Here is a 26,379-nt window from a genome sequence, read left to right on the forward strand (position 1 = left end):
TCTGAAAATAAATTTAAACCCTCTGCCTACTATTCAGATAATATATGGGACTGTTGATCTTTAAATATTTATAGTTTATTTTGATGGAATTATTATTTTTATAAATGGCAAGGAAATGAATGCTATGTAAGTTTTGGAAGGGAAATTAACATCCTATTTTATATACAACATGGCAGAAAGTCTTATTTAAGACATCTTCACTAGATCAATAAAATTGATAAATCTCTAGATAGACTGATTATGGAAAAAAGAGAAAAAAATGTATCAATATTAAATGAGAGATGTGATGTTACTACGGATTCTACAGATATTCAAATGACAATAAACATTATGAACAACTTTATGCCAATAAAACAACTTAGATCAAATGCACACATTTCTGGAAAAACACAAATTACCAAAGCTCATTCAAGAAGAAATAGATAACCTGAATAGCCCCATATCAAAGAAGTTCAAGTTGAAGTTAAAATGTTTCCCATAAAGAAATATTCTTATATAAACATAGTATGTGAGAGATATTTATCTTATTAACAAATTGCCCTATGATTTCTGTATACACTAACTTTGGGTGCATGGGAGAATGGTGCATAGTTATATGGGGACAGTATCTAGACTTTCTAGGTATCTGTATAAAAGCACTTACCTGCACACTGTTTTTAATGGCAGCCACTTTGTGCTCCACATTCCTCTGTCTTTCTGAAACTGAAGAACTTTGTAAGGATTTCTCTAGAGGCCCCTGGAAAAAGAATGTCTTGAAATCTCTCTGGTTTTGAAAAGGTTTATGATGAATGCAATACATACCGCATACAATTCGACCTGAGGTCTGGATCAATGTGATATGGATACTCTATAGTCATTAAAAAATCATGCTGTAAAAAAGTATTTAATGACATAAAATTTAAAGGGTTAAAATTTGAAGACTAGAGCAGATTATAAAAACACCATATATAGGACAGGCACAGTGGCTCACGCCTATAATCCTAGCACTTTGGGAAGCTGAGGCAGGTGGATTGCCTGAGCTCAAGAGTTTGAGACCAGCCTGGGCAACATGGTGAAACCCTGTCTCTACTAAAATACAAAAAAAAATTAGCCAGGTGTGGCGGTGTGCGCCTGTAGTCCCAGCTACTTGGGAGGCTGAGGCAGGAGAATCACTTGAACCCGGGAGGTAGAGGTTGCATTGAGCTGAGATCGTGCCACTGCACTCCAGCCTGGGCGACAGAGCGAGACTCCGTCTCAAACAAACAAACAAACAAACCCACCATATATAAATATAAACATATATATATTATCTCTATTGCTTGAACATATATACGCATGTATGTATAAATACATTTGCAAGTACATGGACAGATGTATAGATATGTAAACTCAAGTACATGTGACTGGGAGAATATATACACCAAAATCTTACCAATGTGTTCTCTCTGAATAGTGAAATTACAGGTAATTTGATGATTTTAAAAATTTTGTCTCTAATTCTCTATAACATCTATATAACTTTTGAAATTGTATAAAACCAATACGTGTAATTTTTAAAATGGTATAATGAAACTACATTAAATTGGCCCTAAATTTAGAATTGGGGATGTTGAATCTGCTGGGATGAGATTTGTTTTTACTTTAGAACAAAGGGAGTTTATGAAAGAAAACATAAAAATGTTAGCCTGGTTAAGCAAAAAGACAGTTCCTCCAAGCAGAACGTCTTAGCTACTCTAATAATCTGATACTGGGTGTGTTCCTTAGATAAAAAGTTCTATAACTATTAGAGATGTAAGCAGCCCCTTCATCTTAAGTTGGGTGGGGAGCCATGGTTAGAAAGGTTGATAACTAAAATCCGCAGCAAATTCAGTGCAGTAACCTCAAGTAGAGCCCATGTCCTTGACTCTTGATCAGATGTTCTTCCAGTATACCACACTCTTACAATTGGTAAAGCCTTTATAAAATTCTCTTTCTCTCATCAGCCTCCATTATTTGTCTACCTAGTTGAAATTTAATAACCAGTACTTCTTTTGTGGTAGTATGTGGTACTAGCAAATTATTTTCAGAGTGACTTTGATGAGCATATACTCAAACAAACATTTTGACTGATATCTGACATTGGAAGAGAACACGCTCTCTCACACACACACGTGCAACAGACGAATAACTAGATATAAGAAGGGTTCAAAAAAGGACAGCTGAGAATACATGTGAGAACACCATATATTCATAAAAGTATCTTAATTTTTACCCCAAAGGCACTAAATCAAACTATATGTACTTTAGAAACTTACTATAGTTTTAATATTAAATAAAAATGATACCATCCTTCTTCATCTAAAAAATAAAGTTGTCAAAACTTCAAAGTCCTCCCAAAACAGCCATAACCTGACAATAACTAAACATGAGAATTTTTTAAGAGTTAAATAACGATACTTTTGGCCGGGGGCGGTGGCTCACACCTGTAATCCCAGCACTTTGGGAGGTCAAGGTGGGAAGATCACTTGAGGTCAGGAGTTCAAGACCAACCTGGGCAATGTAGTGAAATCTGTCTCTACTAAAAATACAAAACTTAGCCAGGTGTGGTGGCGGGTGCCTGTAATCCCAGCTACTTGGGAGGCTGAGGCAGGAGAATTGCTTGAACCTGGAAGGCAGAGGCTGCAGTGAGCCGAGATCACGCCACTGTACTCTAGCCTGAGTGACAGAGCAAGACTCTGTCTCAAAAAACAAAACAAAAAAAATACTTTTGTTGGACCTTCAAAAATAAATATAATGGTATGATTTATTGAATTATGGAGGATGTCACTTGGAAAATTAATTACACACCCTTTCCTTTTTGTAAGGATTAACTGAAAAAAGTATTCATTAAAGACTGCATTGATTCCTCTACTCGTCTTTAGTGGGGACTCTGAATTCATCCAGGAAAATGGGATACAATATAATCTAAACTATGTTAGAGTAAAGTACACTCACACAATTAACAAGCAAGTATTCATGGAACTTCTGTAAGACAAAATTCCTGCTCACGGACTGGTTTACACTGTGAGGTAGGATATGGAAGCAACTGACAGCTGTAGAGCAAGACCAGAACATATAGGAAGAGGCAGAGTGGGAATGACAGGAATTCAGCTTGGAGGTGATTACTATATTTCTAGGCTAATATTGTAGGACCCTGGAACAGAGTGTGGCCAGTACAAACAGGAAACGATGTATAGATAAGATTCCAGACATACACTCTGGAAAGACATGGTAATTGTCTTAGCATGGGGGTGAAGAAAAGGAACTACGCAAAGATGATACTAAGACCTTGATTGCAAGTGACTGGAAGGATGGTGGCACCACTAACATAAGTAAAAGAAGCTGGAAAAGGTTCTTTAAAAATGTCTCCTTTCTTTCTTTTTTTTTTTTTTTTGTTTTGTTTTGTTTTAAAGACACAGAGTCCCTTTCTGTCACCCAGGTTGGAGTACATGGTGTGAACATAGCTCACTGCAACCTTGAACTGCTGGGCTCAAGTGATCCTTCTATCTCAGCCTCCACAGAGCTAGGACTATAGGCATGTGCCACCATAGCCAGCTAATTTTTAATTTTTTTTTTTTTTGGAGACAGGGTCTTGCTTCATTGGCCAGACTGGTCTCAAACTCTTGGCTTCAAATGATCCTCCCACCTTTGCCTCCCAAAGTGTTAGGATTACAGGTGTGAGCCACTGTACCCTACCAAAGATAATAATTTCTGTTTCAGAAAAATTGAGTTCAAGGTGATAACAAGATCACAAGGTCAGAAAATATTACCTGGACAGGCATGTTGGCTGCAGCCAATATTCTCCTCTCTTCCCTTAAACAGTTTGAAATAACCACAGCTACATGCATTGGATTTCCATGAAATTTTCCCTGAAAAAAAAAACAATGAGCAAAAATAACTAACATAAAGCTTAAATATATGTATCATAAGAAAATATCACCTCTTGAAAAACAACAACAATCTCCTATTAAATATGTGAAATTACTTGGGATTTGTTCCAATAATCTGTTCCATAAGAAAGTTAGAGAAACTCATACTGTAAACGTAGACCCCTAAAGAGAGCATATTTATCTCTTTGTCCTCAAAAATAACTTTTAACAATGAAAAATGGTTCTCGAGCACCTTTTTAGGAAAGATCCTGAACACACACTTAGGAGGGTCAGTTTACTTTAGTTTTTTTTTTTTTTTTTTTTTTTTTTTGAGACAGAGTTTCAGCCTGTTGCCCAGGCTGGAGTGCAATGGTAGAATCTCGGCTCACCACAACCTCCACCTCCCGGGTTCAAGTGATTCTCCTGCCTCAGGCTCCCAAGTAGCTGGGACTACAGGGATGCACCACCATGCCCAGCTAATTTTGTATTTTTAGTAGAGACAGGGTTTTTCCATGTTGGTCAGGCTGGTCTCGAACTCCCGAACCCAGGTGATCCATCTGCCTCAGCCTCCCAAAGTTTGGGCAGGTTTTACATAAAAGTTACTTTCCTATAAATTATCATGAATGAGGTGGTCTCAATTTTTCACTTGTTAACTGTGTGTCATGGTTTGCTTAAAGCATTTGTTTCTGTCCCTATTTGGTACTGTTTGTGTCAACTAGCTCATAACTGCATTAGTATACTAGAGTGAAACTATATCATACATTGTTTCAGCAACTATATTTTTGACATCTAAGCATATACATCTTTTATTACCAAGGTTAATGATGCAGATACTGTAAACTGGCAGCCTGTGGGCCTAATTCAGCCATCAGTTACTTGGTGCAAATTAAAATACTGGAATCCCTTTGGAGAAAGTATGTACTACCCAGGGTTGACATAGTGCCCACCAGTGAGTGTCCCAAACACTCATTTACCTTACCTGCAAGGCCTCTGTAGGTGTCTGAGTTTTCTAACCTTAATGTATAGAACTAATCTGAACAACACTATCAATTTAGTCAATAGTATTAAATTTCTTTGTTACTGGACTTTTTCCAGGGCAAGATTAACAGGAAGCACAGTAGAAAAATGCATTTATTTAGTTTCCCTCAGCCCTCCTCCCTGAAGCTGGTGTGAATATATATGAAATGACCAAAAGGTTAGCAGCAGAAAAAATAAAACAAAAATCCACAAAGTGGAAAATTAACAATCAAAAATAGACTATACAGATATAAACTAGAAGATTTTTCTAGAGAAAAAATAGGTTATTGGTTGTAAACTTTTTTGACTTTGACTTTGCTGCCACAATTTTATTAAATGATGTCTGTTATTACCACTTCTATTTGTTTTATTAAATGATGTATGTTAATTACCACTTCTATTTGTAAAACAAGAGTAAACACCAACTATCTGAATTCCTGCTCTTACATATTTTACAGTCGTCCAAAATCTTTCTTTTTTCTCTTTAAATCAAAAGTCTCCAAATGAAAAAAACAAAAATAAATTGACTGAAACTCAGAAGGTAAAGAAATAAAAATGATCCTATTTATGAAGCGGAGATACCATTTTTTCCATTTCCGCGTGTCGACAATTTCAGATTCTCTCTAGTTAGAATTTGTTCCTGATGTTAATTTTCCCATGTATTATTTTTTTAATGTAACCTATATTCAACGCTCCAAGAAAAGCTATGTTTTCTCATTTTTCTCAATTTATTTTAATATTATTTCATTGTTAAAAATAAAGGGCTTCTCCTAGGGCTAATTCGGAAGCTCTGCTATTCATGTAAACTTGAAAACTCTTGCCATCCAAGATTAGGATCCTTTTTAGTTCTCAGAGTTCCTCTAAGAACCCAAGAATTACCATTATTTGCCTGTTTTTCTCACTGTTGCAGGAATATTTCTATGCCGATCATTCAGATATACCTTTCAACATTTCTCAGTTGTGTTGTACACTTTTTTCATTTTCCTTTCTTACTTGAACTTCTTCTACCTTCCTTTTCAGATTCAGTTTCCCCCATACTTTTATGGTTAAATTACTCACTTTTTCTTCTTTGTTAAGAGCCAGGAATCACCGCTGTTTTCATCCAGGATATCTTTTCACTTTCCTTTTGCATTTTTCCTAAGTCCCTCACTTAAATGTATGAACAAAAACATCTTATGGAAAATTGATCATTATAGATTCAGTAACAAATGAGCACTTCTATTTTCCTAAGTATCAAAGACATACTCATATTTACCTTTCAGCAGTTACTAAGTACGTGAACCTCAAAATAACAATAAAACAAACCCTTAAGTGTGTGTTAGTGGGAGGAAGGAAGAAGCATGCCAGAAAAAGAGAAACTGCTCATTTTCTGTAGTGTATCAGTTTCTCATGCAAATTTATTGCAAATACCTTCTACTCTATGGCTTATCTTTTTCCTATCTTCTAGTGTCAATGAAGAGGTTTTAAATTTTAATAAATCATTTATTAAACTTTATGCTTCTTATGATTTAAGAAATCTTTCTGTAAGCTGCAGGCATGGAGATTTTTCTTTGTGGTTTTGCACCATTGATTGTAATTAACTTGGAGCTTGTTAATAATGAGAGTTTTCTTTCATTTTTTTCCACATGTCTACCAAATTCCAATAACATTTACTGAACATCTTATTCTTTTACCACTGCTCTGCTGGGCCAGCTCTGTCATAAATCAAGTGTTCCTTTGTGGGTGGGCTTGTTTCTGGACTCCATTCCATCTTACGGTTCTCTCTCTGCTTCATCAATAGATAATCTTTTTGTGTTTTTTACTACAGCTTTATAGTAAGTCTTGATGTCAAGTAGAATAGGTCTTCTTTATATTTCTATATACATTTTAGAATCAACTTGTCAAGTCACACACACACACACACACACACGCACACCCTGGTTGAGAATTTGAATGACACTAAATCTTTAGGTAAAATTTAGGGAGATTTGGTATCTTTATACTTGTGTTCTAATCTATTTATTTATGTCTTCTTTAATGTTTCTCTATTAAACATTATAATCTTATATGTGTTTCACTAGGTTTATTTCTGTAGATGGTATTTTTTGATACTAGAATAAATATCTTTTTCCTCATTGTTTTTGCTGTTATATAGAAATATAATTAATTTTTGTATATTGATTTTGAATCCAGCAACCTTGCTAAACTCTGATTCTAATGCTTTTGTAACATCTCTTATTAATTCTAAAATTATATCTGTATATTATTTGGAATTTTCTGCATATACAAATCATATATCATGTGGATATTGATAGAATTTTCCTCCTTTTTAATCATCTAACTTCCATCAGGATTTCATCTTTGTCCTAAGGTGACTTATTTAAAAATGTATTTGTTAATTTCTATACATAGGGATTTTCTATTTATTTTTTTTTTTACAGATTTTTAGAATAATTTAATTTTAATCAGAATACATTCTCTGAATGACTTCAATCACTTTAAATTTGTTGAGACTTGTTTTATGACCCAGCATATTAATATCTTGTAAATGTTTCATGTGAGCTTGCAACGAATATGTATTTTGCAGTTGATGGGCACAAATATTTCATACAGGTTTATTAAACCATGTTTGTTAATTGTTTTGTTCAAATTTCTGCATCCTTGCTGATTTTTCTTTGCCTGATAGATTTTTGCAGTCATTGAAAAAGGTAAGTTAAAATCTACTCTGTGAATTTTTCTTCTTGTGCTACTGTCACACACATTTAGACTTTTATATATTAGTGGTCAATGAAATCTTTTATTACCATGCACTGACCTTTATCTCTAGTAATGCTTTTTGCCTTGAAACAAAAATACAAAGTATACCACAATGCTTTTTATCACTTAGAATTTTTATTTTTTTCTTTATTGGTAAAACTCGATTTATTTCAACATATATATTTACTAATATATCAGTATTATGTACGTATATTAAAAGGGAAGTATATGTGTAATAAATTGGCTAATGTCTTCCTAAAACTACTTCACTTTAGAGTTCAATTTTTCTGAATCTCCTTTAAACTTAGATTTATTGGCACTCATATTTTTCCATAAAATAATGTCTTCTGGGCCATCAAGCATGACAGCAATGCATATTTCTGTAGAGTGTGCACAATTATTGTCTTCATTTTGTAAGTTTTGATGCTGGCACTTTCTTGATCTCTCCAAAATTTCTCAGTAGAAGGTTTCAGACAAGAACCAGGACTCATATTTTTTCTACATATGGTTAAATGGTTTGTTGACTGAAACATTAAAGAGTTGTAATAGTCTAGTCATACCATCATGATAAACAACCACATCACTAATAGATGAGATTCTTATTTAACTTTTCAGGCAGATGTCCATGGAATCATTGAGAACCAGAATATATGGTAGATTCTCAGATGTCTATTCCAGAAGACTTCTAATCAGTCATCTGTCACCACAGTCATTATCCATCCACTATTGTGGTTCACTCTTAATAATACCTTTGAAAAAGTTCTTTAAAATATTTTTTTGTTATACTTTAAGTTCTGGGATACATGTGCAGGTTTGTTACATAGGTATACATGTGCCATGATGGTTTGCTGCACTCATCAACCTGTCATCAAATTAGGTATTTCTCCTAATGCTATCCCTTCCCTAGCCCCCCATCCCCTGACAGGCCCTGGTGTGTGATGTTCCCCTACCTGTGTCCATATATTCTCATTGTTCAACTCCCACTTATGAGTGAGAACATGCTGTGTTTGGTTTTCTGTTCTTGTGTTAGTTTGCTGAGAACGATGGTTTCCAGCTTCATCCATGTCCCTGCAAAGGACATGAACTCATCCTTTTTTTATGGCTGCATAGTATTCCATGGTGTATATGTGCCACATTTTCTTTATCGAGTCTATCATTGATGAGCATCTGGGTTGGTTCCAAGTCTTTGCTATTGTGAACAGTGCCAAAATAAACATATGTGTGCATGTGTCTTTATAGTAGAATGATTTATAATCCTTTGGGTATATACCCAGTAATGGGATTGCTGCGTCAAGTGGTATTTCTGGTTCTAGATCCTTGAGGAATTGTCACACTGTCTTCCACAACGGTTGAACTAATTTACATTCCCACCAACAGTGTAAAAGTGTTCCTATTTCTCCACATCGTCTCCAGCATCTGTTGTTTCCTGACTTTTTAATGATTGTCATTCTAACTGGCATGAGACGGTATCTTATTGTGGTTTTGATTTGCATCTCTCTGATGACCAGTGACGATGAGCATTTTTTCACATTTGTTGGCTGCATAAATGTCTTCTTTTGGGGAAGTGTCTGTTCATATCCTTTGCCCACATAAAGTTCTTATTCTTAGACATTGTTTTACAGTTACACAAATTAAATATGGTGGTGACTTCAGCAATCAGCAGTTAGACATAAGATCATAGTGACATGCTGCTTTTGATACCCCAAATTCATAATCCTGGACTCCTTGAAGTTCCATTTGTATTGGCAGTATGATTTTAAGTCTTGCCAAGGAAAACCACTCCCTCATCCCTAGCATTACCTCTTTAATTAAACACATATTATCATTTTTCCTCACTTGCATCATGCTGGAAGTTAAGTGTACCCTGCTCAGTCAGCAGGATGTTTCTGATAAATTGATGTTGTACATCTTAATGATAATACTGTGCAATGCATGAATCATTCACTCCAGGGTCTTATTGTGCTGAGATTTCTTTCATCTATTATGAGGAATTTGGCAATTTCTCTTGCCACTGTTGCTTTGTGTATGACAGGCAATCTTTTTTGCATTAATTTCAGTAACAAAATATAATACAACTTTATCTACTTGTGAGCATCTTCCTTTCTTACATCCTATAAAGGATTTTATTGTTGCTTTCCAAGAAAACTTGGAATTTAGGGTCATCCATCTAGTGACAAATGGTTGCTTCACAAATATCAAATTTGTACCCTGCTGATTTGTTCCCATCCCTTTCTGCATACATAATAACTATTTGTTTCAATCCTAAATTATAGTGTTATATTTTGATGACATTTTAAACAGCAATTAAGATCAACATATGTTGCACCAACAGTGCACATAATTCGATTGAAGTGACAACAACATGATAGCTTTGACCCAGTTTCACATCACAGGCAATGACAACGATGTTGTGATTGCCACATGGCAACAGCAATTAAGAGGTGTTACTGATTATAATATGCATTCTATTTCAGAGATTTAAAGATGTTAAAATGTGGAGAACAGTGTCATAGAATCCATGAACATGCTATTTATTCTTTTTGCTACTTTATGCTAAATTTCTTGGCTTTCCTTCAAATTCCTCTTCCACTGCCTTTCTATCTAATTTCCAAATTTGACTTGTCATTAAAGAGTAACTACTTCATCTGCTCTTTTTCTTCCAAATGGTCCAAGAAGTTCCAGAGTCAGAAGTAATAGATGTGAGAAGGCCTGTTCAAAATAATCTTCTTCATACAGGCGACATGGAGCCTGAAACTTCACAATTAGGAATTCACTCCTCTGAGTTCTTTTCCCAGTGGTCCTCTTAAAAATGTAAACACATTTGGAGGGTTAATACCACATTTAACAAATTTCTTCTGTATTGTGAAGGATTTATCAGATGATGTTCTGTGACTGTAGTGACCTGGCAACTGCAGGATGAGAATGATAGGTCCCAGGTCAAATAAAGGGAGAATTTTCTAGAGGGCCTGAAACAGGAGGCATTAGTGACCAAAGGGGATATAGGATTCTGAGGAAACACATAACCAACAACTGTCCTAGCTTGGGTTTCTTCAGAAACTGACCTTGAGACAAGGATTCCAGTGCAAGTCGTTTAAGTGGGAGTTGGTCCCACAAAACACTGTTATGGGAGTGGGCAAGTGAGACGAGGAAGAGAAGGGAGCCAGTAAGGGTGTGCTGTTAGCCATTTGCTAAGATGGGCTGAGAACCCTTGAAGTTGGCATGGAATATGTGACAGAGTTATCTACTCAAGGACTTTGGGAACTGGATTATTTTCACATCAGCTCTTGTCATCTATCATTAGCGATGAAAAAAGATGGGATACTGGCCGTTGGATTTCTACTTGACTAAACTAAAATGATAAGGCCAAGAAGATGTGAACAGGACAGCCCCACCTCTGCTGTACCAGCTCTTCTCCTAAGCCCAATTTGAGAACTTTTTGACTTCTCATTTTTTTAACTACCTACAACCATACTTCTCTCAAATGTAGATATTTATTCTTTGTGGTATCTCTGGGATATGAAGCATTTGTCTCCATTTACAGAGTAAAATATTTTCATTCCCATTTTTGAATTAGAAATGTGCAACCTACTGTGTACTTCTGGTTGCCAACTAGCTCTCTCTCCCTTTGCATCACAAATACTGCTGTTGAATCATTTTTATCTTTATTCCTCGCCAATGTCAAACACACTGGCCTGTGTGGGTATCAAACTGACTTACTCATAAATTAAGTAAATAAGCCCAAATGCCTTTCAAGTTCGCATGATTTTAGTAATCTTTGATGAAAAAAAGACAGTTTTAAAATTATTGCTAAAATAAAATAGCAATGTCTTCAGAATTTAGACATTTGGCCTAAATTAGTCCATCTTTGATAGGTGTTTTAAGATATAGAACTTTGTGGCCGGGTGTGGTGGCTCACGCCTGTAATTTCAGCACTTTGGGAGGCTGAGGCAGGCAGATCATGAGGTCAGGAGTTCGAGACCAGCCTGACCAACAAGGTGAAACCCCGTCTGTACTAAAAATACAAAAATTAGCTGGGCATGGTGGTGCGTGACTGTAATCCCAGCTACTTAGGAGGCTGAGGCAAGAGACTCGCTTGAACCCAGGAGGCAGAGGTTGCAGTGAGCAGAGATCATGCCATTGCACTCCAGCCTGGGTGACGGAGCAAGACTCCATCTAAAAAAAAAAAAAAATAGAACTTTGTTTCTGACACTTGTTTAACCTGTCTATAAGCTTATGTTCTTAGAGTTGAGCCATTAGGATATGATGAAGCCTAGTTCTAGGCATGGTTCTTTGATCTGGGCTCTGCACCTGGTACATAATTAAAATTACTTACCTCCTAAGTTTTTCACTAAAAATTAGTTATTAAGAATTGACATTACAATTAATACATGTAATTAAAACTACTAAATACAAAGTACATAAAAAAAGGTAAAGCGTATTTTTCATAAAGTTACAAGAAGGCATGGGAAGGTGGTTTTATTAAAGGAAAATTAATTTTCTCTAGTTAAAAAGTGTTTAAGGATTGTTTTAAGTTAAAATAAGGAGAAAACTGAAGGTTTAAACAAGTTGTAAAAGGTTTGAGAAAAATTAATCTTATAAAAAAATTCTATATGTGAGCAAGTTAGCTAAAATTTAAATGGACTTTTTTAGTTTTTCTATAAATTAAACATTAAAATAAAAAGCATACTGACGTAGGGCCAGAATCTAGGCCTTTGTGTTAGAATCACAGGATTTTCTTGGAGCATTGATCTACTCTTTAATAAAAAATTATAAAAATATAAAAAGTTTATGAAAATCTTACCTTATGGCTCAACTGATTAAGGTTTATTTATTCATAAGTTTTTATTAAAAATAGCTTTAGCATTAATAATATACTATACAAAGGTAAAGAAAGTAGTTTTTCTCTCGAACAAGATTTTTGTGTAATATTAGAAAACAGTAAAATATTTTTACCTTTTGAGTAAACTACCAAAAAAAAAAAAATGGGAGAGAGAAAGATTTTGTTGGCCTCATGCTATCTTTATTAGATTTTATTGTTTGGGAAAGTAAGTCTCCTCTCTGCCAAAGAGTAAATGTTTCTGCTCTTTTGAAATCTTTGAATTATCATTTTGGCTAAATAAATTACTTATTTTATAGTAACTTGTGGTCCTATTTGTGATATGAAGTATTTAAAACCTTTCATATTTGACAATTCAAAATCAAATTCTAAATTCAGTCTTTTGTCCTAAAACTAACTTTTCAGAAGTCCAAGAGAGACATATTGATCTTACTTGATATGTTAAAGTCATATAGGAAACACTCCCAAATATAAAATGGTGTTTAACTTTCTTTGGGTTATATTTATATTAATGTGTTATTAGTATGTATTCCAAATTGTATGAGATTCTTATGATTCTGTTATGTCTATGTTATCAGTAGTAATTATAATTATTATGTAAAATTGTTGAAAGCCACAGAAATAACCAAATTTCCTTGGCAATTGTGTCTTTAACTGTGGATGTTCTAAGACTTTTGTCATCCACAAACAATTGTTTTATGTTGATCCTTTCAAAATTGGTTCAAAGTCATCTCAGGATTCTGACAGGTGCTCTTGAATGCAGGTTTCTGATAACTTTGGAGACTGTGCCAATGGAATAGAGAAAAAACTTCCAGGACTCTCAGGGAATGCTGATGTGTTCATGAGAATTGCTGACCCAATATCAAGTAGAACAGAAATTAATTGCATGGACTGAACTAATAGAAAATTTAAATAATTTTATTACTTTTTTTGTTTCAAACTTTACTGATTCTTTTTTTGTTTTTCAAAGTCAAGAAAACCTTTTTTTCGTTTGAACTATTTACAGCTTTTAACAACTGAGTAAAATATATTCTTGTGAGCAAAATTTGAAACATATTTCTTTCTCCAGAATTTGGAAACTATTTGTGAGTATTCTTAATTTATGGCAATAGTTATTTTCATAAGTTCAATAATAATCTCTTTTCTTCTGTAAGAGGACACACTGAAGACACTGGCTATTTTACCAAGTCTTTGGTTGCAATGATATTTTCAGATATGAACAGATGGCTTTGAGGAATTGGGATTGATGTACAGAGCCCATAAAAGCCCTTTGGAAAAACTGGCCTTCTATCTTGTCCTTCACAGGGTTCTTGACCTGTGACAAGTAAAGATTGTCACTTTCTGACAGGCCCAGGAACCTCATAGGACCTCAAGAAGAGAGGAATTCACCCAATTCATACAACTATCTGCAAGCATAGATAAATCCTTGGCTGGGCTTGAGGCTTTTAAAAGGTCTAATTTGAGAGTCCTTATTTTTAAATAAAAGTTCCAGCAAAGCTAATTTTAAAAAGAGTCTGTATAGCAAATAATTACTCTCAATGCATTTTATACAAATAATCAGACCAAGTATAATTAAACTAAAACTTACTGTGCAAATAAATTACTCCTGCTATGATGTTGTCTTTAGTAAAATTGGGGGATTGGAAAGAGAAAAATTATGTTCCAAAAGAAACTATAGTATACTTGTTATTAGATTCTAGCCTTGTCTATTCTTTTTCAGTTTTTAGTATTTGCTACAATTTAGATTGAGTTCTGAATTTTTCTCCTGGCTATATATCTCCAAACTAATATTTTCCATTTTTTTCTCCCATGTTTCTGACTTGAAATTGCTAGAAATTAAAACTGCTTTTCTTAAAGCTTCTCAAACTGAAGCTAGGCAATTTAAACCTCAGGAGAAAATAACAGCAACTGTTATTTTAACAACCCTTTGTATCTGCCTGCTCATATTTGGACTTCTCAGAAAGTTCACTTGAACATCTGGTTTGAACTACAATCCAGAAGAATCTGGATTGCAGTGGCAATCTGAAGTGCCTCAGAGGCTCTAGAAAACTAGTATAGAGACTGATTGCTCTTGACATTAACCTTTGATTTTCTTATGTTTCTATAGAAATGCCTCTTATTAGAGATCTGATTGTCTACATAATATAGAAGCCTAACCCATCTGCAATGTCGCCTCCTGGAATGTGACACAACTGTTTAACTGAATTGATCTATTCTCAGGACTAATATAGTGATTAAAGAAGATATGAGACAATATATTTAAATTTGCTCTTTTCTATTTATCCCAATTTTTCTTTCACTCCATTGTCTGTCTCCATTTAACAACCTCTAAACCTAAATCTCTCCAAAGCTATCAGCTTGCCTTTTAATGCGTGAAACCTGTTTTAAGTTTCAAAGTGGGGACTGAAGGAAATTAAAATATTTTACTCCCAAATATATTTCTTTGATGTGTTTTAAAATGGTTGCAGCTTGGCCAGCTAACAGAAGTGGCCTTGCAAAGCTCTTTTGTGGGAAAAATTTGCATCTGTAGAGAATCTCCATTAATGCAACCACGCTCCCTCCCCTTTCCATCCCACTACCCCATCCAGGACAGAGTAAGAGTCTGAGGCCTTTAAAAATCTGAAATGAAACATTTACCATCTACTCTGAGGGAGGCTTCATTTACATAACAAGGCCACCTTTGCTGGTCTTGTTATGACCAGCTTCTTATTATTTCCTTCTCTTTATTCTGAGTATGTAATTTTTCTTAATGGCTTCTACCTAATCTTTCCTCACCAGAATCAAAAGGCTATGTCTACGGTGAAAAAAACAAACCCACTAAATTGAAGAAGAGCTGAACTAGTTGTCTTAAAGCTGATTAAAATAGAATGGCTAGTCTAACAGGTTTTAAAAAGCAATTGACTTTCATGATAAAAACTCTGAGTATACTAGGAATAGTGAAATTTCTCAACTTGATAAAAAAAAAATCTACCAAAAAATCTACAGGTAATATACTTAATGGTCAGAAACTAGGTGCTTTTCTGCTAAGACAGAGAACAAGGCAAGGTAGGCTGAACTCACCACTCCTATTCAGCATCATATTGCAAGTAGTAGCTTAATACAATAAGGTAAGAAAAGGAAATAAATGGTATACAAATAGGGAAGGATGTAATAAAATTTTCTTTGTTCACAGGTGAATTGTCCACGTGTGTCCATAGACACAGTGACTGTCTATATAGAAAATCCCAAAGAACAACAACAAAAAAAGCCTCCTGGAACTAATAGGCCATTAGAGTAAGGTTATAGAATGTAACATTAAGACACAAAAGTCAATTGCTTTCCTATTGAACAGGAACAAATCATTGGAATTTGAAATTGAAAGCACAATGCTACTCATATTAGCACAAAAAATGAAATACTTAGGTATAAATCTAACAATGTATGTATAAGATATGTAAGGAAAATGATAAGACTAATGAAAGAAATCAAAGAAGAACTAAATAAATGAAAAGATATTTCATATTCACTTTAGGCAGAAATAAGCAGAATAAAGACTATATTGTCAAGATGTCAGTTATTCCCCACTTATCTATAGATTCAATGGAATTATCTACAGATTCCAATCAAAATACTAGCAAGTTATTTTCTGGATAATGAGAAACTAATTTTAAAGTTTATATGGAGAGGCTAAAGAGCCAGATAGCAATGATATTGAAAGAGAAAACCAAAGTTGAAGTGACTCCACTCAACTTTGGGACTTAGTATAAACCTATAGTAATCAAGACAGTGTGGTACAGGTAAAAGAATGGACAGATAGATCAATAGAACAGAATAGACAGTTCTGAAATGGATCCACGTAAATGTACTTACCTGACTTTTGACAAAAGGGCAAATGCGACACAACAGAACAAAGGTGGTCTTTTCAACAAGTGGTGCTGGAATAGCTGGATATGCAAAAAGTGAATCTAGACACTGACCTTTCACTTCCCCCACAAAAAATAAGTGAAATTAACTCAAAGTGAACCATAGACTTAAATGTAAAATGCAAAACTATAAACGTCTTAGAAGATAACAGAAAATAATCTAGATGACCTTGGATTTAGTGATGACTTTTTAGATACAACACTAAAGGCAAAATTCATGAAACGACAGATTGATTAGTGGAAAAATTTCTGCTCTGTGAAAGACACTGTTAAGAAACGAAAATGAAAGTCACAGGCTAGGAGAGAATATTGGCAAAAAACATATCTGATAATGAATTATTATCTAAAATATTTTTAAAAAGCAAGAAAACAAACTCAATTTAAAAATGGGCCAAATACCATAATAGATGTCTCACCAAAGAAGATATATAGATGAAAAATAGGCATATGAAAAGATGCTCCACATCATATGTGGTCAGGGAAATGCATACTAAAATAACAATGAGATACTGCAATGCATCTATCAGAACAATCAAAATCCAGCACACTGATCACACCAAATGTTGATGCGGACGTGGAGCAACAGAAATTTTCATTTGTTGCTCGTGGGAGTGAAAAATAATACAGCCATTTTCAAAAACAGTTTGGCAATTTGTTATAAAACTAAACATACTCTTGTAATATGATCCAGCAATTACACCCCTTGGTATTTATCTAAAGGAGATGAAAACTCATTTCTACTTGAAAACCTGCACATGGATGTTTATAGCAGCTTCATTTATAATTGCTGAAATTTGAAGCAACCAAGATACCCTCAAATAGGTGAATAGATACACTGCAGTGCATCTAGATGATAGAATATTATTCAGCACCAATAAGAAATGAGCTATCAAGTCAGGAAAAGATATGGATGAAATTTACATGCATATTACCAAGTAAAAGCAGCCAACATGAAAAGGCTACATATTGTATGATTCCAACTATATGACATTATGGAAAAGTCAAACTATGGAGACAGTAAAAAAGTCAGTGGTTGCCAGGAGTTAGAAGAAAGAGAGGGAGTGGAGGATGAATAGGTGGAGAACAGGGGATATCTAGGGCAATGAAACTATTCTGTATAATACTATGATACTGGATACGTGATATTACACATTTGATAAAACACATAGAACATATAGTGAGCCCTAATGTAAATTATGGGACTTTAGTTAATAATAATATAATATTGTAATAATATAAAATTGTAACAAGTGCATCACACTAATGTAAGATATAGGAGAAACTGTCTGGTGAGGGGTGTGAGAAGGAGACTAAGGGAGTAGATGGGAAAGTATTCTCTGTACTTTTTGCTCAATTTTTCTGTAAACCTAAGATTGCTCTAAAAAACAAATCCTTTTTATTTTCTGAAATTGTCTTACTAAAAAGTTTCAGTTCTCATATGCCCTCCTTATGCTATTCCTCTCACCAGAAATGAATGAATTCGAATGAATGAAGTTGTTCGCCTCCTCACTCAAAGTTAGCTTTAAATTCTCTCATCATTGCAAAGGTTTTCTTGATAAAAGAAAGGTATAGTATAGACTGTTGATGGATCTAAATTAACAATGCTCTGTTATTATTTATTATAATAATAATAATACATCTATCTTAAACTAGCTAAAAATTAGCTGCAGGTATATATAGCTTGTCTTACCTTATTTATTTATTTTTAAACTACTACTTGGTTTGTTTGTTTGTTTGAGACGGAGTCTTGCTTCTGTTGCCCAGACTGGAGTGCAGTGGCGCGATCTCCGCCCACTGCAACCTCTGCCTCCTGAGTTCATGCCATTCTCCTGCCTCAGCCTCCCGAGCAGCTGGGACTAGAGGCACCCGCCACCATGCCCGGCTAATTTTTTGTATTTTTAGTAGAGACAGGGTTTCACCGTGTTAGCCAGGATGGTCTCGATCCCCTGACCTTGTGATCCACCCACCTTGGCCTCCCAAAGTGCTAGGATTACAGGCGTGAGCCACCGCACCCGGCCTTAAACTACTTCTTAAAGGCATCAAGTATGTCTTCTACAAGGTCTGAGTACATTTCCTGCAGAATGATCTATGTCTACGAAGACTTAACCCTTCTGGACAATCACTCTGAAAAGCAGCTGGAGAGCCCTTTGTACAAAGTCAGAGGACCTGGGTTGGTGGCTCAGTAACCTTTACTCTGTGATAAGAACAGATATCTCATCATCATTAGAAAGTGTTTAGACAAAATTATAAGGACAAGAAAATGAAATAGTAAATGTAAATATTGGTAAAGGGGGTATGCACATATCTCTCTTGCTGATGATAAAATTATATTTCTAGAAAAAAAGAGACTCATACAAATTCTAGAATGAATACACAAGATGACATGATTTTCTCTACATTGGCAATAACCATCTAGAGCTAGAAATAAAAAATAAGAAATAGAAAATAGATTCAAAATAAGAAAAATAATTTTAAAAACATAGGAACGAATTTAACAAAGAAGATACAGGTCTTACATGAATTAAATTAAACTAGGGTCACACTGAAAACTTTAAAATCTGAGAAGACACAAATTAAAAACATAAATTCTAAATGTGAGAGACTTGTTATTATAAAAATATTAATTGTCTGAAAATGAGTATGTGTGTTTAATGCAATTAAAGTTAGAGTCCTAACTTTTGGAGGGTTTGAGGTTGAAGGAAAGAGTCAATGAAGTGATCTTAAAGTTCATATGTGAGAGAAAATGTCTGACAACAGCTATGACAGTCACAAAGGCTAATTTCTTACTGCTTGAAATCTGTCAGGGAATTTTCTAACTGCTCTGTTTAGTTTCATTTAATGAACTCTCAAAGCTGTCTGTAATAAATGCTGTCATCCTGAGTATACAGCTAGGTAAACTGAGATAAAGAACTGTTAAGTAACTTTAAGCCGGTATTGACTTTGACTCCAGAGTGTTGACTTACTTTTAACCAATTAACCATCAAGTTCATTGTCTCTAAGCTGAAGGGAGGAGAACTTGTCTTATAATATACTGAAATATACCATAAGGTCATTGTATCCAATAGTAATGACATATAACTAGATTAGCAGAGCATAATAGAGAGTTGTGGAATAAAATATTAAATAAGAAAATTAATGTATGAAAAGGTGGTTTTTCAGTTCAGTAAAAAAGTGCTTATTTTTTAAAATCTTGCTTGTATAATTGTCAATCCAGAAGTAAAAGTTGGATCTTTATATAAAGAATTCCATGTAGAAGCCCGGGCGCTGTGGCTCATGCCTGTAATCCCAGTACTTTGGGAGGCTGAGGCGGGCAGATCACAAGGTCGGGAGTTAGAGACCAGTCTAACCAACATGGTGAAACCCTGTCTCTAGTAAAATACAAAAATTAGCCAGGCATGGTGGCATGCGCCTGTAATCCCAGCTACTCAGGAGGCTGATGCAGGAAACTTGCTTGAACCCGGGAGGTGGAGGTTGCAGTGAGCTGAGATCATGCCACTGCACTCCAGCCTGGGTGACAGAGCAAGACCCTGTCTCAAAAATAATGAAATTTCATTATTCATGTCTCTGCTTTCCAAATTTTATGTAACAGATATCCCTTCATTTTAATGGTAGGAAATGGTCCATAGTGTGAATGTGCTACAGTTAAAAAAAAAAAAAAGAATTCTAAGTAGATTTTTAAAGATTTTAACTTTTAAAAACTCTTAGAGGTTCCAAGATGGCTGAATAGGAACAGCTCCAGTCTGCAGCTCCCAGTGTGATTGATGCAGAAGACAGAGATTTCTGCATTTCCAATGGAGGTACCTGGTTCATCTCATTGGGACTGGTGGGACAGTGGGTTCAGCCCACGGAGGGTGAGCCAAAGCTGGGCGGGGCATTGCCTCACCCAGGAAGTGCGAGGGGTCAGGGGATTTCACTTTCCTAGCCAAGGGAAGCTGTGACAGACTGTACCTGGAAAATTGGGACACTCCCACCCAAATACTGCACTTTTCCAATGGTTTTAGCAACTGGCACACCGGGAGATTATATCCCACACGTGGCTCGGTGGGTCCCATGCCCACGGAGCCTTGCTCACTGCTAACGCAGCAGTCTGAGATCCACCCGCAAGGCAGCAGCATGGCAGGTGAAGGAGCATCTGCCATTGCTGAGGCTTGAGAGGTAAACAAAGCAGCTGGGGAAGTTCAAACTGGGCGGATACCACAACAGATCTGCAAGGCCTGCTGCCTCTGTAGACCCCATCTCTGGGGGCAGGGAGTAGATGAACAAAAGGCAGCAGAAACTTCTGCAGACTTGAACAACCCTGTCTGACAGCTCTGAAGAGAGCAGTGGTTCTCCCAGCACAGTGTTTGAGCTCTGAGAATGGACAGACTGCCTCCTCAAGTGGATCCCTGAGCCCTGTGTAGCCTAACTGGGAGACACCTCCCAGTAGGGGCTGACTGACACCTCATACAGGTGGGTGCCCCTCTGGGATGAAGCTTCCAGAGGAAGGATCAGGCAGCAATATTTGTTGTTCTGCAATATTTGCTGTTCTGCAATATTTGCTGTTCTGCAGCCTCTGCTGGTGATACCCAGGCAAACAGGGTCCGGAGTGGACCTCCAGCAAAATCCAACAGACTTGCAGCTGAAGGACCTGACTGTGAGAAGGAAAACTAACAAACAGAAAGGAATAGCATCAACATCAACAAAAAGGATATCCACATCAAAACCCCATCTATAGGTCACCAGCATCAAAGATCAAAGTAGATAAAACCACAAAGCCGGGGAGAAACAAGAGCAGAAAAGCTGAGAATTCTAAAAATCAGAGTGCCTCTTCTCCTCCAAGGGATCACAGCTCCTTGCCAGCAACAGAACAAAGCTGGACGGAGAAATGACTTTGACGAGCTGACAGAAGTAGGCTTCAGAAGGTCAGTAATAATAAAGTTCTCCGAGCTAAAGGAGGATGTTCGAACCCATCGCAAGGAAGCTAAAAACCTTGAAAAAAGATTAGACGAATGGCTAACTTGAATAAAGTGTAGAGAAGACCTTAAATGATCCGATGTTGCTGAAAACCATGGCATGGGAACTATGTGAGGCATGCACAAGCTTCAATAGCCGATCCAATCAAGTGGAAGAAAGGGTAACCGTGATTGAAGATCAAATTAATGAAATAAAGCAAGAAGAGAAGTTTAGAGAAAAAAGAGTAAAAAGAAAAGAACAAAGCCTCCAAGAAATATGGGACTATGTGAAAAGACCAAATCTACATTTGATTGGTGTGCCTGAAAGTGACAGGGAGAATGGAACCAAGTTGGAAAACACTCTTCAGGATATTATCCGGGAGAACTTTCCCAACCTAGTGAGGCAGGCCTACATTAAAATTCAGGAAATACAGAGAACGCCACAAAGATACTCCTTGAGAAGACCAAATCCAAGACACATAATTATCAGATTCACCAAAGTTGAAATGAAGGAAAAAATGTTAAGGGCAGCCAGAGAGAAAGGTTGGGTTACCCACAAAGGGAAGCCCATCAGACTAACAGCGTATCTCTCAGCGGAAACTCTACAAGCCAGAAGAGAGTGGGGGCCAATACTCAACATTCCTAAAGAAAAGAATTTTCAAACCAGAATTTCATATCCAGCCAAACTAAGCTTCATAAGTGAAGGAGAAATAAAATCCTTTACAGACAAGCAAATGCTGAAAGATTTTGTCACTACCAGACCTGCCTTAACAAGAGCTCCCGAAGGAAGCACTAAAAATGGGAGGGAACAACCGGTACCAGCCAATGCAAAAACATGCCAAATTGTGAAGACCATTGATGCTAGGAAGAAACTGCATCAACTAATGGGCAAAATAACCAGCCAGCATCATAATGACGGGATCAAACTCACACATAACAACATTAACCTTAAATGTAAATGGGCTGAATGCCACAGTTAAAAGACACAGACTGGCAAATTGGATAAAGAGTCAAGACCCATCAGTGTGCTATATTCAGGAGACCCATCTCATGTGCAGAGACACATATAGGCTCAAAATAAAGGGATGGAGGAAGATCTACCAAGCAAATGGAAAGCAAAAAAAAAAAAAAGTAGGGGTTGCAATCCTAGTCTCTGCTAAAACAGACTTCAAATCAACAAAGATCAAAAGAGACAAAGAAGGCCATCACATAATGGTAAAGGGATCAATTCAACAAGAAAAGCTAACTATCCTAAACATATATGCACCCAATATAGGAGCACCCAGATTCATAAAGCAAGTCCTGAGAGACCTACAGAGACCTAGACTCCCACACAATAATAACTTTATGTTTAAAGTTGGAGACTTTAACACCCCACTGTCAATATTAGACAGATCAACGAGACAGAAGGTTAACAAGGATATCCAGGAACTGAACTCAGCTCTGCAACAAGCAGACCTAATAGACATCTACAGAACTCTCCACCCCAAACCAACAGAATATACATTCTTCTCAGCACCACATCGCACTTATTCCAAAATTGACCACATAGCTGGAAGTAAAACACTCCTCAGCAAATGTAAAAGAACAGAAATCACAACAAACTATCTCTCAGACCACAGCGCAATCAAATTAGAACTCAGGATTAAGAAACTCACTCAAAACCGCACAACTACATGGAAACTGAACAACCTGCTCCTGAATGGACACTGAGTAAATAATGAAATGAAGGCAGAAATAAAGATGTTCTTTGAAACCAATGAGAACAAAGACACAACACACCAGAATCTCTGGGACACATTTAAAGCAGTGTGTAGAGGGAAATTTATAGCACTAAATGCTCACAAGATAAAGCAGGAAAGATCTAAAATCAATACCCTAACATCACAATTAAAAGAACTAGAGTAGCAAGAGCAAACAAATTCAAAAGCTAGCAGAAGGCAAGAAATAACTAAGATCAGAGCAGAACTGAAAGAGATAGAGACACACACACAAAAAAACCTTCAAAAAGTCAATGAATCCAGGAGCTGGTTTTTTGAAAAGATCAACAAAATTGATAGACCGCTAGCACGACAAATATAGAAGAAAAGAGAGAAGAATCATACAGATGCAATAAAAAATGATAAAGGGGATATCACCACCAATCCCACAGAAATACAAACTACCGTCAGAGAATACTATAAACACCTCTACACAAATGAACTAGAAAATCTAGAAGAAATGGATAAATTCCTTGACACATACACCCTGCCAAGACTAAACCAGGAAGAAGTTGAATCCCTGAATAGACCAATAACAGGCTCTGAAATCAAGGAAATAATTAATAGCCTACCAACCAAAAAAAGCCCAGGACCAGACGGATTCATAGCCAAATTCTACCAGAGGTACAAAGAGGAGCTGGTACCATTCCTTCTGAAACTATTCCAATCAATAGAAAGAGAGGGAATCCTCCCTAATTCATTTTATGAGGCCAGCATCATCCTGATACCAAAGCCTGGCAGAGACACAACAAAAAAAGAGAATTTTAGACCAATATTTCTGATGAACATTGATGCGAAAAACCTCAATAAACTACTGGCAAACTGAATCCAGCAGCACATCAAAAAGCTTATCCACCACGATCAAGTCGGCTTCATCCCTGGGATGCAAGGCTGGTTCAACATATGCAAATCGATAAACATAATCCATCACATAAACAGAACCAATGATAAAAACCACATGATTATCTCAATAGATGCAGAGAAGGCCTTTCACAAAATTCCACAGCCCTTCATGTGAAAAACTCTCAATACACTAGGTATTGATGGAATGTATCTCAAAATAATAGGAGCTATTTATGGAAAACCTACAGCCAATATCATACTAAACGGGCAAAAACTGGAAGCATTCCCTTTGAAAACCAGCACGAGACAAGGATGCCCTCTCTCACCACTCCTGTTAAACAAAGTGTTGGAAGTTCTGGCCAGGGCAATCAGGCAAGAGAAAGAAATTAAGGGGATTCAATTAGGAAAAAAGTAAGTCAAATTGTCCCTGTTTGCAGATAACATGATTGTATATTTAGAAAACCCCATTGTCTCAGCCCAAAATCTCCTTAAGCTGATAAGCAACTTCAGCAAAGTCTCAGGATACAAAATCAATGTGCAAAAATCACAAGCATTCTTACACACCAATAACAGACAAACAGAGAGCCAAATCATGAGTGAACTCCCATTCCCAATTGCTACAAAGAGAATAAAATATCTAGGAATCCAACTTACAAGGGATGTGAAGGACCTCTTCAAGGAAAAATACAAACCACTGCTCGACGAAATAAAAGAGAACACAAACAAATGGAAGAACATTCCATGCTCATGGATAAGAAGAATCAATATCGTGAAAATGGCCATACTGCCCAAGATAATTTATAGATTCAATGCCATCCCCATCAAGCTACCAAAGACTTTTTTCACAGAATTGGAAAAACTACTTTAAAGTTTTTATGGAACCAAAAAAGAGCCTGCATTGCCAAGTCAATCCTAAACAAAAAGAACAAAGCTGGAGGCATCATGCTACCTGACTTCAAACTATACTACAAGGCTACAGTAACCAAAACAGCATGGTACTGGTACCAAAACAGAGATATAGACCAATGGAACAGAACAGAGGCCTCAGAAATAACACCACACATCTACAACCATCGGATCTTTGACAAACCTGAGAAAAACAAGAAATGGGGAAAGGATTCCCTATTTAATAAATGGTGCTGGGAAAACTGGCTAGCCATATGTAGAAAACTGAAGCTGGATCCCTTCCTTACACCTTACACAAAAATTAATTCAAGATGGATTAAAGACTTAAATGTTAGACCTAAAACCATAAAAACCCTAGAAGAAAACCTAGGCAATACCATTCAGGACATAGGCATGAGCAAGTACTTCATGACTAAAACACCAAAAGCAATGGCAACAAAAGCCAAAATAGACAAATGGGATCTAATTAAACTACAGGCTTCAGCACAGCAAAAGACACTACCATCAGAGTGAACAGGCAATGTACAGAATTGGAGAAAAGTTTTGCAATCTACCCATCTGACAAAGAGCTAATATCCAGAATCTACAAAGAACTTAAACAAATTTACAAGAAAAAAAAACCAACCAACCTATCAAAAAGTGGGCAAAGGATATGAACAGACACTTCTCAAAAGAAGACATTTATGCAGCCAACAGACACATGAAAAAATGCTCATCATCACTAGTTGTCAGAGAAATCCAAATCAAAACCACAATGAGATACCATCTCACACCAGTTAGAATTGCAATCATTAAAAAGTCAGGAAACAACAGATGCTGGAGAGGATGTGGAGAAATAGGAACACTTTTACACTGTTTGTGGGAGTGTAAACTAGTTCAACCATTGTGGAAGACAGTGTGGCGATTCCTCAAGGATCTAGAACTAGAAATACCATTTGACCCAGCGATCCCATTACTGGGTATATACCCAAAGGATTATAAATCATGCTACTATAAAGTCACATGCACACGTGTGTTTACTGTGGTACTATTCATAATAGCAAAAACTTGGAACCAACCCAAATGTCCATCAATGATAGACTGGATTAAGAAAATGTGGCACATATATACCATGGAATACTATGCAGCCATAAAAAAGGATGAGTTCATGTCCTTTGCAGGGACATGGATGAAGCTGGAAACCCTCATTCTGAGCAAACCAGCACAAGGACGGAAAACCAAACACCACATGTTCTCATAGGTGGGAACTGAACAATGAGAACACTTGGACACAGGGCGAGGAACATCACACATGGGTGCCAGTCTTGGGGTGGGGGCCGGGGGAGGGATAGCATTAGGAGAAATACCTAATGTAAATGACGAGTTAATGGGTGCAGCAAACAAACATGGCACATGTATACCTATGTAACAAACCTGCACGTTGTGCACATGTACCCTAGAACTTAAAGTATAATTTAAAAAATACATCTTAGAATAGAATTTAGGAAAACAAAATATCTAAGGATCGAGGAGATCTTTTAAGCCAGGATAGAATCCCTAGAAACTATACAAAAAAGATGCACTTTTTCTACATTTAAATAT

At 36.3% G+C, this 26,379-nt stretch overlaps 1 protein-coding gene across 8 annotated transcripts in view; it reads right to left on the minus strand.

Annotated features, from left to right (window-relative positions):
• Positions 1-26,379, minus strand: part of STAT4 (signal transducer and activator of transcription 4) — a 218,659-nt gene that overhangs the window by 42,843 nt on the left and 149,437 nt on the right. For all 8 annotated transcript variants that reach the window (XM_055108904.2, XM_063595505.1, XM_063595504.1 and 5 more), the window contains 2 exons: positions 3,768-3,866; positions 644-736 (listed from right to left, as the gene is read on the minus strand). In XM_055108904.2, the coding sequence (XP_054964879.1) occupies positions 644-736; positions 3,768-3,866 (192 nt within the window). The remainder of the gene's footprint in view (positions 1-643; positions 737-3,767; positions 3,867-26,379) is intronic.

Source organism: Pan paniscus, chromosome 13 (genome assembly GCF_029289425.2).
Source record: "Pan paniscus chromosome 13, NHGRI_mPanPan1-v2.0_pri, whole genome shotgun sequence".
Classification (NCBI taxonomy): Eukaryota; Metazoa; Chordata; class Mammalia; order Primates; family Hominidae; genus Pan; species Pan paniscus.